General features: G+C 40.1%; 1 protein-coding gene across 3 annotated transcripts in view; it reads left to right on the plus strand.

Annotated features, from left to right (window-relative positions):
• The window catches only part of PRKAG2 (protein kinase AMP-activated non-catalytic subunit gamma 2), a 171,743-nt gene that overhangs the window by 117,970 nt on the left and 41,014 nt on the right, over window positions 1-12,759 (plus strand). For 2 of the 3 annotated variants that reach the window (XM_074157321.1, XM_074157322.1), the window contains one exon: window positions 188-275. The exons of the other annotated variant lie outside the window; for it this stretch is intronic. In XM_074157321.1, the coding sequence (XP_074013422.1) occupies window positions 188-275 (88 nt within the window). The remainder of the gene's footprint in view (window positions 1-187; window positions 276-12,759) is intronic. 3 annotated transcript variants of the gene reach the window in all.

Consider the following 12,759-nt stretch of genomic DNA (forward strand, 5'->3'; position numbering starts at 1 on the left):
GGCAGCCGCCGCCCGGCCTCAGCGCCGTCCCGCCCTCCCTCTCCTCAGCGCTCGGCGGGAAGCGCGGGCAGCCGCCCCTTCAGCGTCGCCGCTCCCCTCCGCCGCGCCGGGCTGCTCCGATGCCGCCGCGGGGCCGGTGAGTCCGCGCCTGGATGCTCATCTCCTTCTCCTCTCTTCCCTCCCGCAGGCGGCGGCGGCGGCAGCGGCTCCGGCTCCCTCTCAGCTCCCGGCCGCCTCCGAAGGGATGCTGGAGAAACTAGAGCTCGAAGATGAAGGTAAAAATTCAAGGAAGGAGGGGTGGGTGGTGGCGCTCCGTGGACACCGCGGCACCCAGCGGGGTCTGGGCGGAGGGAAGGGAGCGGGGCGTCCGCCGAAGAGGAGCCCGCCTGGGGAAGGGGATTCCGCGGTGCCGCCGCCTGGCAGGGCGGGTGGCGACCTCCGCCCGCCCCGGCCCGGTCCCTCGGCCGTGCCTTTGTCCCGGTGGCTGCAGCCACAGCCCGGGCTGCAGCCCCACTCGCCCGCCGCCCGGTAGCCGATGGCGAGCCCATGCCTGCGCCTCCCCGGCCGGCGGTGCCCGCTTTTAATCCGCGGTTCGGTCAGCCGGGGTCCCTGGCGCTGGGGGGAAGGAGCCTTCATGGCATCCCCTCCTCCTCCCCCTAAAACACTCATTCTCCTCGAATACGTCTGCGATACCAAATATAGGCTTTGAGAGCGAGGTGCGAGCAATGATGGAGAGCTCTTTCAACTAAAGCTTCAACTCCTTATGGAGATGCATACATCTGTTTAAAGCGGACCGCTGTAAACTACATTTTCCTTATGTGGCTGCTCTCCTAGTTCTTCGCTGCCCTATTGCGAGCTGCAGTTTTAACAGAATGTGCTGTTCTTGATAGGGGAACTCCTGGGCAAGTTTTCCTATCTTGCGAGCGCTAAACCGTGCTGTGGAGAAGCAGGAATGTTTTTTTTTTTTCCCTCGAATTTGCCCAGAGCATTTGCTTACCTCTGAAAGATCCGAATTTAATATCTTGAGCTTTCATTTTCAGAAAGGATTAGATTAGTAGATGCAAGTGTGGACGCATCGCTAATCTCTCTGCACAATGTTGTGGAGTGGCTAAGACTTAATGGGATGTGTTTTTCTGTAGTTGGTGGTAACTGCTATTGTAAAATGTAGGACAAATATTTAAGGAAAACTTTGAAAATAGTAGGCTGAGTCATTCTGTGAAAAGAAATATTTAAGCCGATGTGCTAGTGAGCCAGCTTCATGGTTACTAGCATGCTGTGGTGGGACTGGTCTGAAGAAGTAACACCTTTTATTTTAAGCTTTCTGTGTGTGAGAAGAGGAAGCTCTTAACAATTGAATTCTTTGAGCTTTTTTTTTTTGTTAGGAGTCCAGAGAGAGTTTGAATTGCAATGAAGTACTTGCACCTTTATGAATCTTGAACGTGATTAAATATGACTATTTAGTGGAAGGGATTTGTTGCTAACTGGTAGCTTTTTTTTTTTCCCCTAACACTGTTTAACTATTTTTAGTTAGGCCTTTATTTTTATGCTTATGAAGAGTTAGAAAGTTGCCAACTTATGTGTTTCTTTTTACATAGAGCTTGTTACTGCTAGATAGATCCTAAAACCTGCTGAATCACTAATACTTAAGCCATTTTAAAAGGTATTTTAAACATCTTACACATTTAGATATCTTAAAAGGATGTCTAGGTTAAAAAAAAGTCAGTTTTGAAACGCTTTTGCAATTTTAACAGTGTAACATAGTATTATTTGGAGTGCCTTGATTAGGCAGAACTTCTGTACATCTTTTAAAACACTGCAACAAGATAACCCGAGTTCTTTAATTTGGTAATTTTTTAAACTTTTTTTCCCTAGTTTTCAAGCTTCTGTTTCACTTTGTCTCGATTCATTTAGCTTTAAAACTAAGGCTTTGTCTGTGTGTACTCAAGCTGAGTGGGTGAGAGCAGTTCAGGGATCTGTCAAAAGCTAATGTCTAATAGCAAACCTGTGACCAGTTTAAAGTAGTATGTGAATTTTGAAACGAAGCCATCCCCTTACTAGCCTTTCAGACTTAATGAAAACCTAGCTTTATGCCTAATTTTAGAGCCAAGTGGAAGGAATGTAGAGTGCTGTATTCAGAAGGGAAGATGTAAGTAAAATTAAGGAGTGAATGTCAGACCAAAACTTCTATATGAGGAGGCCTCTGGAAGGAGAATCACAGAAAATTGAGATGCGGATGGAAATGCAGCTGCTTAGTTGCAGTACGTGTTTTATGACCTAAATTTTTGCACTAGTTGCTGTAGTTGTATTTGTGCTAATATTGGGGGTGGGGGACTAAAATGACATCTGATGTTGTTCACTTTTTTGTTGGATGGCAAGTAGTAAGTGCTCAGGAGCTGAGAAACTTCTTTGAGACCTTGATAAGATTTCATTAAGTGGCTGTAGCCACATTGTAACTGATGATCTTTTGTCAAACTTGAAGTTCTCTCCACTGACACCTAAAACTGTGAGTTAAATGAGAAATTTGAAACTTGTTTTGAAACTGCTTTCCTGACTGCCTCTACTTTTGATTATTTGCTCTTGTTAGCTTTCCAGTTTCCGTATCCATCAACAGTTGTTCTATCAAATTAAGCTGCAGTTTTCTTGAAACAGAGACATTAATAAAAAGAGCTGAAAAACGAGGTTCAATGTGTGCACTGAATGCCATCCAGTATGCTGCTGAAATGGATTTTTGTTTGTCATTCTCCTCAAAGGTTACACAAATGAGAATTTGAAAGCACAGAAGGCATTCATTTAATTTGGATTCTAATTAAGAGTGTTAAATTGAAAAAATGGTACTAGAAAGATTTATAGTCTTAGCACTGTAATGAAATATGCAAGTCCAGCCTGGTGATGTGATTTCTAAATCAAATAGTACTGTCAACTGAAGGGCAATTTTTTTTTCATTATATGCAAAGTGTGTGTAACTATTTTGTGCATAAGTAGTGTGGATATTATTAGACGTGACGTTCTTGTCACAGAAAGAAGTGCTGTTCATCTTTTTGCTTTATATATCTGGCTGGATTCTCTAGGATCAGTGCAACTTCATATTGATGGGTCACTAGTTCTGTCTAGCATTGGCTTATTAATACCGCTGTTGTGATATGTAAGAGCAAATCTTAGCGAGATGCTGTTAAACAGCATCAGCTGCACTACGGCTGAAATAGGACGGGCTGTAAGGCTGATAATGTGCACAGAGGAGAAGGACTGGATCAGCCAGTGGATGTTTGTTTTATTCAGGACTCCCTAAAGGACCTTTTTCCTAACAGCAATCAGAGCAGGAAAGTAAAAACTGTCATTTGAGAAGCGCAGAGTCTCTTCTGAACTGAGGGATGCTCTAGAATAAAATATTCTGAACTCATCCTGCTCAGTATTCCTTGATTGGGAATCACCTATCTATGTCTCCTCAAAAAGTATGAGAGCTACCTGCTGATGGGTGTGGGGTTTCTCATTGTAGCCTGAAATAGTTTAGTGCTGAGACACCTCTCATGTATGTGTATAAACGATCAAAAACCGATGGTCTTCACCGGTATTGTGGGTTTGCTTGTTCAGCTCTAGTGTTTATGCAATCATCTTCCTACATTAAGGTTGGCTTTACGTCTGATCAAGAGTAGTTCTGGGTTTTATTTTATGGAGGATATGATGAGCTTGGAAAAGAGCAAGGAGAAACTATTCTGAAGATCTAATATGAAAAAGGGCTTTAGTTAACGATTTACGTTAGTAGCTTTAATTTGTTAAGTTGGAATTCCAGAAATGGTTGTGTTCCAACAGCTACCTGTGCTGTGAGAGGAGAAACTGGATTAGAGTAGCAAATGAGCAGTACACATGCGCCTATCGATTGTATGGATTTAATTTATATGGTTTTAGCATGTTATGTTGGAAACTAGTTTTGTTGCAATGTTGGCTCTCATCCATGCTTATCTCTTCCATTTGCTCAGCTTGGGTAATAAAGTAGTAGCTACTGAAAGCAGAATTAACTACTTTTCTGTAGCATCTGCTAACTTGGGGAGTTTTTCCAAAGTATTTTCTGCAGACGGAGTTAAGTTAATTGCAGGGTTCTTCTGTATCCGTGCTCAATTCCTAGTCTGGAAAAAAGAATTCTGCGAAGTGCATGCAGCAATTGTAGCATCAGCGTCATGGGACTGGTGCGCTCACTCTTGAATGCTCTACTTCTCTGGATTGTTGCACAAAGCAGCATTTAGACAGTTATTTGATAAACAGTTTGCATTAGAGTAGAATCTCTCCTAGTAATGCCCTGGCCTTCGTCTCACTCTTCCTGTATCATCCATCTCTTCTGTCACATGCTTGTTTCTGGCCATCTCCTGAAATAGACTTGCACCAGTAATTGCATCTCCTCTTAACTAATTGTTATGTCTGGGGTCATTCCTTCCCTGCTCTACAGATTTTCTTATTGTTTCTTACTAAAAGTAGTTTCTTATTGAGCTCTTCCTGTCTGTCAGCCTCCCACTGTCAACTGAATATCAAGGTATGAAAACTGATGTCACTTCGGGGCTAAAAATAGTCAAAAGAAGCTTGTAATAAAATGCATATTAATGTGCATACTAGATTTTGCTTAATTCTTAAGACTTAAGGGTCGTGTGCTCAGATCAGGAGATAGTAAAGTTAAAACATTCTTTTGTGACTGTAATTCATTTTTAATAAACATTCATTATGTGATTGTTAAAGCTGGTGCTCTCTGGAGTACAGAAACGACACTTTGCCCACAAGATGTGTTTTGAGATACCAGCATACATGGTGATGCTGATAGGGGGATGTTTTACATGAACTTTTCCACAGCAGATTAGAATCATAAGTGGACATAGCAAGAACTTATTAAGCAGAAATGGTAATTGATGTTAATAAACTTCATATAGTCTTTAGAGTTTTGTGTTATTTTCTCTTCCTGCTTTGGAGTTACTTTGTGGTGTAACATAAGAGGCACAATAGCAGATTCTAAAAAAAATAATATTCTTAGTGCTTTTTGTCTTTTGGCTGTCTGATCTGAGGTGATACTGAACGCTTGCATCTGAAACTATAGACAACAGCTTATTCCACTGAACTTATATCTTCTATCGTTTTGCAAGGAAGAATATCAAGGGCACAGTGGGTTTTCCTGTGATGTGCTTTCCAGAACTGTTAAAGAATAACATATCTGGACTATTGAAATGTTCAGCTCTGTAAGTTTATGCAAGAAATCACGATCAAGTGCCCCGCTGTCATAGGCAACCTCACACCCTTTGTCTGCCAGTTTGCTGTATTAGCATCATAGATTTTTTTTTTTTTCTCCTGGAAATTTCCATCTTCAAAGTTGGAAGATGAAAATTATGTGTAAAATGATAGTAACTGATCAGTGCAAAAGAAGCTATTGGGAGTTTTGTTGTCTTAGGTGAAGGCTGTTCCTGCAGTCGACACGCGCATCTTTACCTTGCGCAAGTGTTGCACATGGTTCTTCTTGTCAGCACACTGTTCGCTATCTCCAGGCAGCCCTAACTCTTTTCCTACTCCTACATAAGATACGACTCTCTTATTCTTATTGTGGTATTTAGTCTTACAATGAGGAAAATCTGTCTGTCTTGACTAGGAAATAACCAGTTCATAGCAGCTAAAGCATGCAGGCTTTCTCAGGAAACAAATTTTTTAAGCCTTGCCAATCTGGGAAGTGATGTTTTAGTACTGCAAAAGATACAGCCCTGTTACACAGGGTGTGCTCTAAAACTCTGTGTTGGGTCTTGGGGGATGCAGGAGCTACTTGATGGAAAAGCATCATAAAATTTTAATGTCGTCAAAACATTTTCCCTAATTTGTTCTTGGAAACTGAAACCATTCTGGCTGAGACTTCTAGAAAAAAAAACCAAAAACCAAAAACTATGAAAAAATGCTTACTATGGCAATGAGTCCATGTAATTGCTTTGGCAAAGCTGCGAGCAACTGAAAAGAGTTTTACAGGAAGTGTTGGAGCTGGTTGTGTGCAGGTAGTGTTGCACCTGTATGATTTGCAAACATTATCTTCCAAGTGAAAGCCACTATTGGCCAGCAGCTTTCATGACTAATGTTAAGACAACCTGGTATTCTTCTACACTTGAAAGGCGTTACTGCTTCATGTGTATGTGTACATGGTAGTATCTGGTGGCCAATGTGAAATACTCTTTTACAATGACCTTTACTGGCCGCTCTTGCTTGTGCTATCACTTTCATCTGCATCAGATGAGGGACAGTGTCAGCTCTGCTAATAACTTCCTTGATCCACAGAATCACAGAATGATATGGGGTTGGAAGGGATCTCTGGAGATCATCTAGTCCAACTCCCCTGCCAGAGCAGGTCCACCCAGAGCAGGCTGCACAGGAACGTGTCCAGGCAGGTTTTGAATGTCTCCAGAGACGGAGACTCCACCATCTCTCTGGGCAGCCTGTTCCAGTGTTCAGCCACCCTCAAAGTAAAGAAGTTCCTCCTCATGTTTAGGTGGAACTTCGTATGTTCAAGTTAGTGCCTGTTACCTCTCGTCCTGCCACTGGACACCACTGAAAAAAGATCCAGAAGCTCTTTGGTTTGATAGTGGGCTATCACAGTTGATGAAAAATTGCTTGATATAAGGCCGAAGGCTTTGGACAATATCATCTCAACTTCCAAGTGTCCCAAGAACCCCCTGATTTAGAGGAATTAATTACACAGCATTATGTGCTTGAGTAATAAACATGGAAGATGTGACAATATCAGTGTTGCCTTATAGATGACTAGAAGCTGCTGTTACTTGCCTGTGGCTGATTGCTGAGCATTACCACCATTGAGTAGGGTGCCTGTAGTGTCCTCAAGAAACTTCCTAGGTGGTGGTCTGCAATGTTCTGTCTGATAGACCTCTCTAATGCCCTGCGTATACGGGGAGGACAGTATAGATGAAACAATCTTATTGCCTTGGTGGTTTGATAACCTCAGCTGTTAAATTTGGCTGTCGTGGTCAAGCAGTGCGCTTGGAAAACTTAGTGCTTTGGGTACTGAGTGCTAAATGAAGGTGACTTGGTTTAAACTGAAGTAACGCCAATGTGACAAGAATGATAGCGGGGTATCTGTGTGAGTTGGCTCAATCTAGCTGTTGCTAAACAATCATAAGAAATGTTTCTGCTTACTAATCATCTGCAACAGATGTGACTGTCTTTAAGATAGGACTTTTTGTAACGTGTACTATGTTTTTCAATAACTTGAGGGTGGAAGACCACAGGGCTTTGTGGAGCCTTTCTTTAAGTCAGGTCATCTATATCAGCACTGCTTTTTGTTAGCAGCTTGCTCTTTGGTTAGCACTTAAGCTGTCTGCAGTTACTTTGTTGATTTGAATATTTTGACTTCCAGAACTTAAAACTGCACTAGCATTGCATGGGTTTGGGGGAAGTAAGTAAGTCCGAAACATCTTAAGGAATGTAGCATTTCCAACATAAGTACAGGAGTTGATGGTACTGTTTTTCATAGCAGTTCTTGCATCTTGAAACAAAATGTAGCTTTTCACACTGAGACAGTTTGCCTCTGGATGCACATTGTTGTGGGCTTTACTGTGGCTCTTCTGCAAGTCGAGAAGGCTGACAAAAGGAAAATCTGTGAATTTAGGGGAAAATCCTTCTGTGGAAGCGTTGCACCAATGGCTAGGATTAGCACATAACCAAAGCAGTTCAATGCAAGTACAAGCATAACTATGTTAAACCAAAGTTGAATTTGTCTTCTAGCTGTCCGGCTTGGCCTCTGGACAGAGCTTTGGAAAGCTTAAATAACCCTGTCCTTCTAAGAGTGAACCACATCTAAGAGGTTTTTAAATGTGATGTGGATATCTTCAAGGTAGCTTCCAAATACTATTTGAATAAATCTAACTTGTTTTTAGATTCTTTCCTCCTCTGCTGAATTTTATATAGATTTTGCTGTTTTATGTGAACCAGTTTGGTGAATTTGCAAATTTTGACTGTGGCAGAAGTTAAATGGCACTCCTACATTTTGTCTAAAAGCAGTTTTCATATGCTATAGACAAGTGGGTTTATTTATGATGGGAAACTTTTTTTTTGCTTTTTAGGGTGGTTTTTTTTTAAGGGTTTTTTGACAAGATTATTTTGCTTTTATCTGTGTGTTGTGACTGAGTATTTAGTTCTGACAATGGGCATTTTAAGAGACAGAATCAAACTTTCTTCTTTCTTTTTTTTTCTACCATTTCCTTACACTGTGGTGTTCTTTTCTGCTGCTTTGTTTGTTTGATGAATTTCTACTGACGCAAAGACACAGAGGAAGGAGATATCTGAGATGCTGGAGAAGGAACCAAACTGGGATAGGTATAGAAAAGGGCCATTCATGAGACCAGGAATATAGAACTTGCATTAAAGGAGGAAACTAAAAGGCTTTGCTCATTTAGCTTAATAAAAGGAAAGCCAAGAAGGGATGTGATAACACTGTATGTATGAAAACATCCTGTAAGGGGAGGGAAGGGGGTAAACACCAAGGAGAAAAATTAACTGAAGAACAACATTGGCACAAGAACAAATGGATGTGAACTCTTCCTGTATAAGCTTTGAAATAGTATTCTCACTTCCAGCATAGGTACTATAGGCGTGAGTTTGTGGGATAGACATCTAATGCTTTCAGTCACTTCAGGGTGGAGCGGGATCGCTCAGTGAAAGGCATTGTGTGGTTGCCTTTCATAGAAGACTGAATGCCACAGTGCAGGAGGTGAATGCTTTGCTCTGTACAAGCAGTTGCATGTGTCTCTCCTGCCTTAGTCTTGCTTGAACTCCCTAGTAAATTTTTGAGTCAGTTCCTTAAAAAACCTCAAACAAAAAAAACCCCAACAGTGCTCTGTATGGGCATCATATGAATTCAGAGGAAGATCACCTTTGGGTGAAGTTGCGGTTTGCCTGTGGTATAGAGAATGGATCAATAGAACTTCTAAACTAGATTCCAGAAAACTGCATGGCATATACTGTATTGAATGTGTGTTGGATCTCGCCTACTTTAGTTAGGAAACTGCTAATTCCTCTTCTGTATAGCTTCAAGCTACGCCTGTCATTAGGTAAATCTCTTAAGTGGTATATTGAAACAGAACACTTCATAATCTATTGAAGTGTGTATACAGATTCATATATTCTACTAAGAAATAGCAATCGTAGCTATTGAGAAAACATTGGCATGCGTAGGGAGGGAAGGAGAAGAAATGTGTAAGAGGAAACTAGAGAGAAATTAAAATTTAAATACTGAATTGTAAGTAGTCATTCAGGATTTGAGACCAACAGTTTATTAGACCTGACAAAACTGTTTGTCCAGCAAACGTAGTCCAAAGTCCTTAAGACTAAGCCTAAAAATGTATTTCTTCCTTAAAGCATTATATAAATGATGCTTTGAGTTTAGATTGTTAGTCTTCAGTGGAAGATCTCCTAAAGATTAGATGCTTGCCTTGGTCAGTAAGAGTATGATTGCGGCTTGTGAAGATGCTGTGTACTCATTTTGAAAATGACTCGTCTTGTGAATAATACTGTGGTTAAGCTGCTAGTTTAGGTTTGGTCTTAAACTAATTCCTAGGAGACTTAAGTGGCTATCTCTTTTCTATTACATACACAGTTTGCACACGTTTTAGAACTTACGCTTGCTTTAAAGAAATAGCAAAAGTTCAAATGGTTTACCAGTCTTCCAGTATAGATACTAAGGATACAAGCCTGGTTTATTCTTTCATTAATTGCATACCTTAAATGTTCCTTGAATTCAACTCTCCAGCATATGGATGCTGATACTAATATTCAGAGGCTTAAAACCATTTTTAGTTTCTCGTGTTTTGTGGCCTGCGTCTCACAATCTTGAAGAACATGTCTGCATTCCAGACAGGCGACATCTTAAATTAGATCTTTGTTTGGGATGCTTAGGGAAAAATCATAGTGCTTGTTGTCAAGGGAATATCTTGAACATGTTTTAGAAAATTCTTCAGGTCAAGTTAGTCTTTATTGTGGTGAAAATCTTAGAAGCATTATTAGGTTGCAGGCTGAAGTTGCTACCTTTATGAACGAAACCGCGGTGATGTAGCTTTCCTCAAAGTACAAATCTTTAACTTTGACCAGCAGTTGATTTAAGTGATAGTGGGCTGTTTCAAAAGTATGGGTTGGACTTCTGATACTGTTTACCAGTTAGTCCCTAAACAAGGGACCTAACTTGCTTGTAAACAAATAAGTTTCTCTGCCTGCCTGGACAAGAAACTTCAGATTTACTATGATTAGCTCTGGAATGTGAAGTTTCTTAAACTGCTCATCACTTTTTTTTTTTTTTTTGGTCTGCCTCAAATCTCGCTTTGCGTAGACTCGCTGCCAGTGGAGAGCTACAGCAAAAAAGAAGTGTTAACTTCTCAGCACATTTACCAGGACTTACTAACTCCAAAAATGAGGAACAAAATTCAGTGCAGGATTTTGAAGTGTGCTATGAATACAAGGAAGATTGAAAAAAAAAAAAAAAAAAACAGATCTGAATCTTTATTGTTTCAGGCAGCTATTTGTATTAGTTTTCTTACAAGTCTTAGCTGCTACTGATGTTTGAAGAAGTGGAGATATTTAAGCCTTCAAACCAGCAGAGTGGATTTTTTGAAGTATACTCAGGAGCTAACCTTTTTTTGTTCTTCACTAAAGCAGAATGTGCTTATACAGTTGCAGACACTTGTCTCATTCTATGTTTAGGACCTTTAAGGAAGGAGACTGTACAGTGTCCTAAGTTTGCTTTGTTCTGTCTAATCAGCTTCTGGAAAGCATTACCAGCTCTCTTAGAGCTGGGGTGGTTTTTTTGTTTGCTTGTTACTGTGTTTAAGCAAAATTAAGCTTTTTCTTCCCTATTTCTATAGGGAAAGAAATTCTATTTGCTATAGCAAATCAAATTCTAATAGGATAGTTCTTTTTCAGTAGTATTGATATTTAGTCACTCCCCTAATTTGCACTCATCCAATTGGGTGTTCCTTTCAGATTCTGGTATTCTGTGAAAGATCACGTTAGCTGCAAACCACTCAGGAATTAATTTTGAAGATATCATGAGGTTTAAAGTCTTGCAACCATTTCTAACTCTTACTGCAAACTCTTTGAAGTGTGTTCTATTCCTGCTTTGAATATCACTAAGGAGAATGTTGAATAAAATGAAGCCCCAATTCTCTAAGAAAAGTTTTCCCTGTGAAATATCAGCTATTGATAAAAGCTTTTCCAGAGTGACTTGTAGAATACTAAAAGACACGTAGCAGGAACCTGCATGCCATTCTGCACTAGCTGATCCGCTTAAGATGGACTGTGCAAATGTTTTGACTTTGAGAAGAGTTTGAACTGGAGTTCATGTCTTCTGAAAAACACAGTTGTCCAGCCTTGCAAACCTACTAAAAAAAAAAAAAAGGCATCTTACTATTTTTGCTGCAGCTGGAATTGCTTGTTAAGCAGCTACTTTGTGGTGATTCTACTGTATCTGTTCGCATGTAGTAGTATCCAAGCTTGCTTTGAAATCAGTGTCTCAAGTGTACTATGATTTTTTTATTATTATTATTTTGTGACCCCCCTCTTTTTTTCATCCAGTTGATCATTTTATCCTGAGTGAAAACTGATTAGACAGAACTGTTCTTGACACGACCATATTGGCTTTCTTCTTTGCTTTTCATGAGCTTCTTTTGTTGGTGCTTAAAACCAGTGTATTTGTAATAACTTGCTTCCATACATACCTAAGAATTCTGACTGATTTTGAATTTGATTGTCTCTCCTTTTGACTCGTACTGTATCTTCTCCTTTTATGAACTTGCGGAGTTCAGGAATGGTTGTTTTTAACTAGGCTTACTCCTGTTTACACATCTAATAACCTGCTGTCTCTGCATGAAGCAACTCCTTGTGACAAGGGGAGAAAACATCTCAATTACCGTAATGATCTAAAGTGACTGATCAGTTGCAGAAACTCTAGAATTCAAAAGACGTACTAAAACGTGTAAAAAAAAAAAAAAAAAAGTGTAAATTCAAGCAATCTTGAATGATATGTTTGACAGTGTCTTAAGCAGTTATGAACATAATTCTTGAACTGAAATGTTTTAAGATGTGTTAGGTTTCTTTAAGCTTGTCACTATTATTAGAAATTATTAACCTTTTCCTGAAGACTTGAGCAACAAGACAGTGTGGACTTAGTTCTCTATTCGTTTTTATTTACCTGTTAATATATCTATTGTCCTCTCTTATTTTGTGTACCTCTAGACCCTCTTCCTATTTGTAGGATGAGGTACAGCTTGCAGGGTAGAGCTTACTTACTCTCATGTCCCTGTGTGCTCACGCTTCTTTTTAAAATCCTGTTCTTCCTGTCGTGTCATGTATTCATGCTGCAATATGTAATTGAATTAATCTTGGATCACTGAAGAGTCTTCTGATACTGATCTCTAGATACACTTCACATCACTTCTTTGTATCAGAGTATCTTACATCTGTAAACTTACTATGATCCTTCTTTAGCTGCCAGCTCATGCATTCCTTTAGATTGAGGTGGGAAATGTTCAATCTGCAACATCCATATTATATAGCCTGTGGCTGCATGAATAATATTGCAGTGTGACTTTAATGTGTGGTCTGCCAGGATATTTTAAAGCTCTTTGCAGCTTTCCAAAAGGAAAAAAAACAAACACCAAACTTGTCTGTGTCACTGCATCCTCTCTTTTTGGTTCCTTGCATTTGAAATCCTTTCGGCTTGTGATGGAATAGTCAGCTTCTGTCACTGTC

The sequence above is a fragment of the Numenius arquata genome, chromosome 12 (genome assembly GCF_964106895.1).
Source record: "Numenius arquata chromosome 12, bNumArq3.hap1.1, whole genome shotgun sequence".
NCBI classification, from domain to species: domain Eukaryota; kingdom Metazoa; phylum Chordata; class Aves; order Charadriiformes; family Scolopacidae; genus Numenius; species Numenius arquata.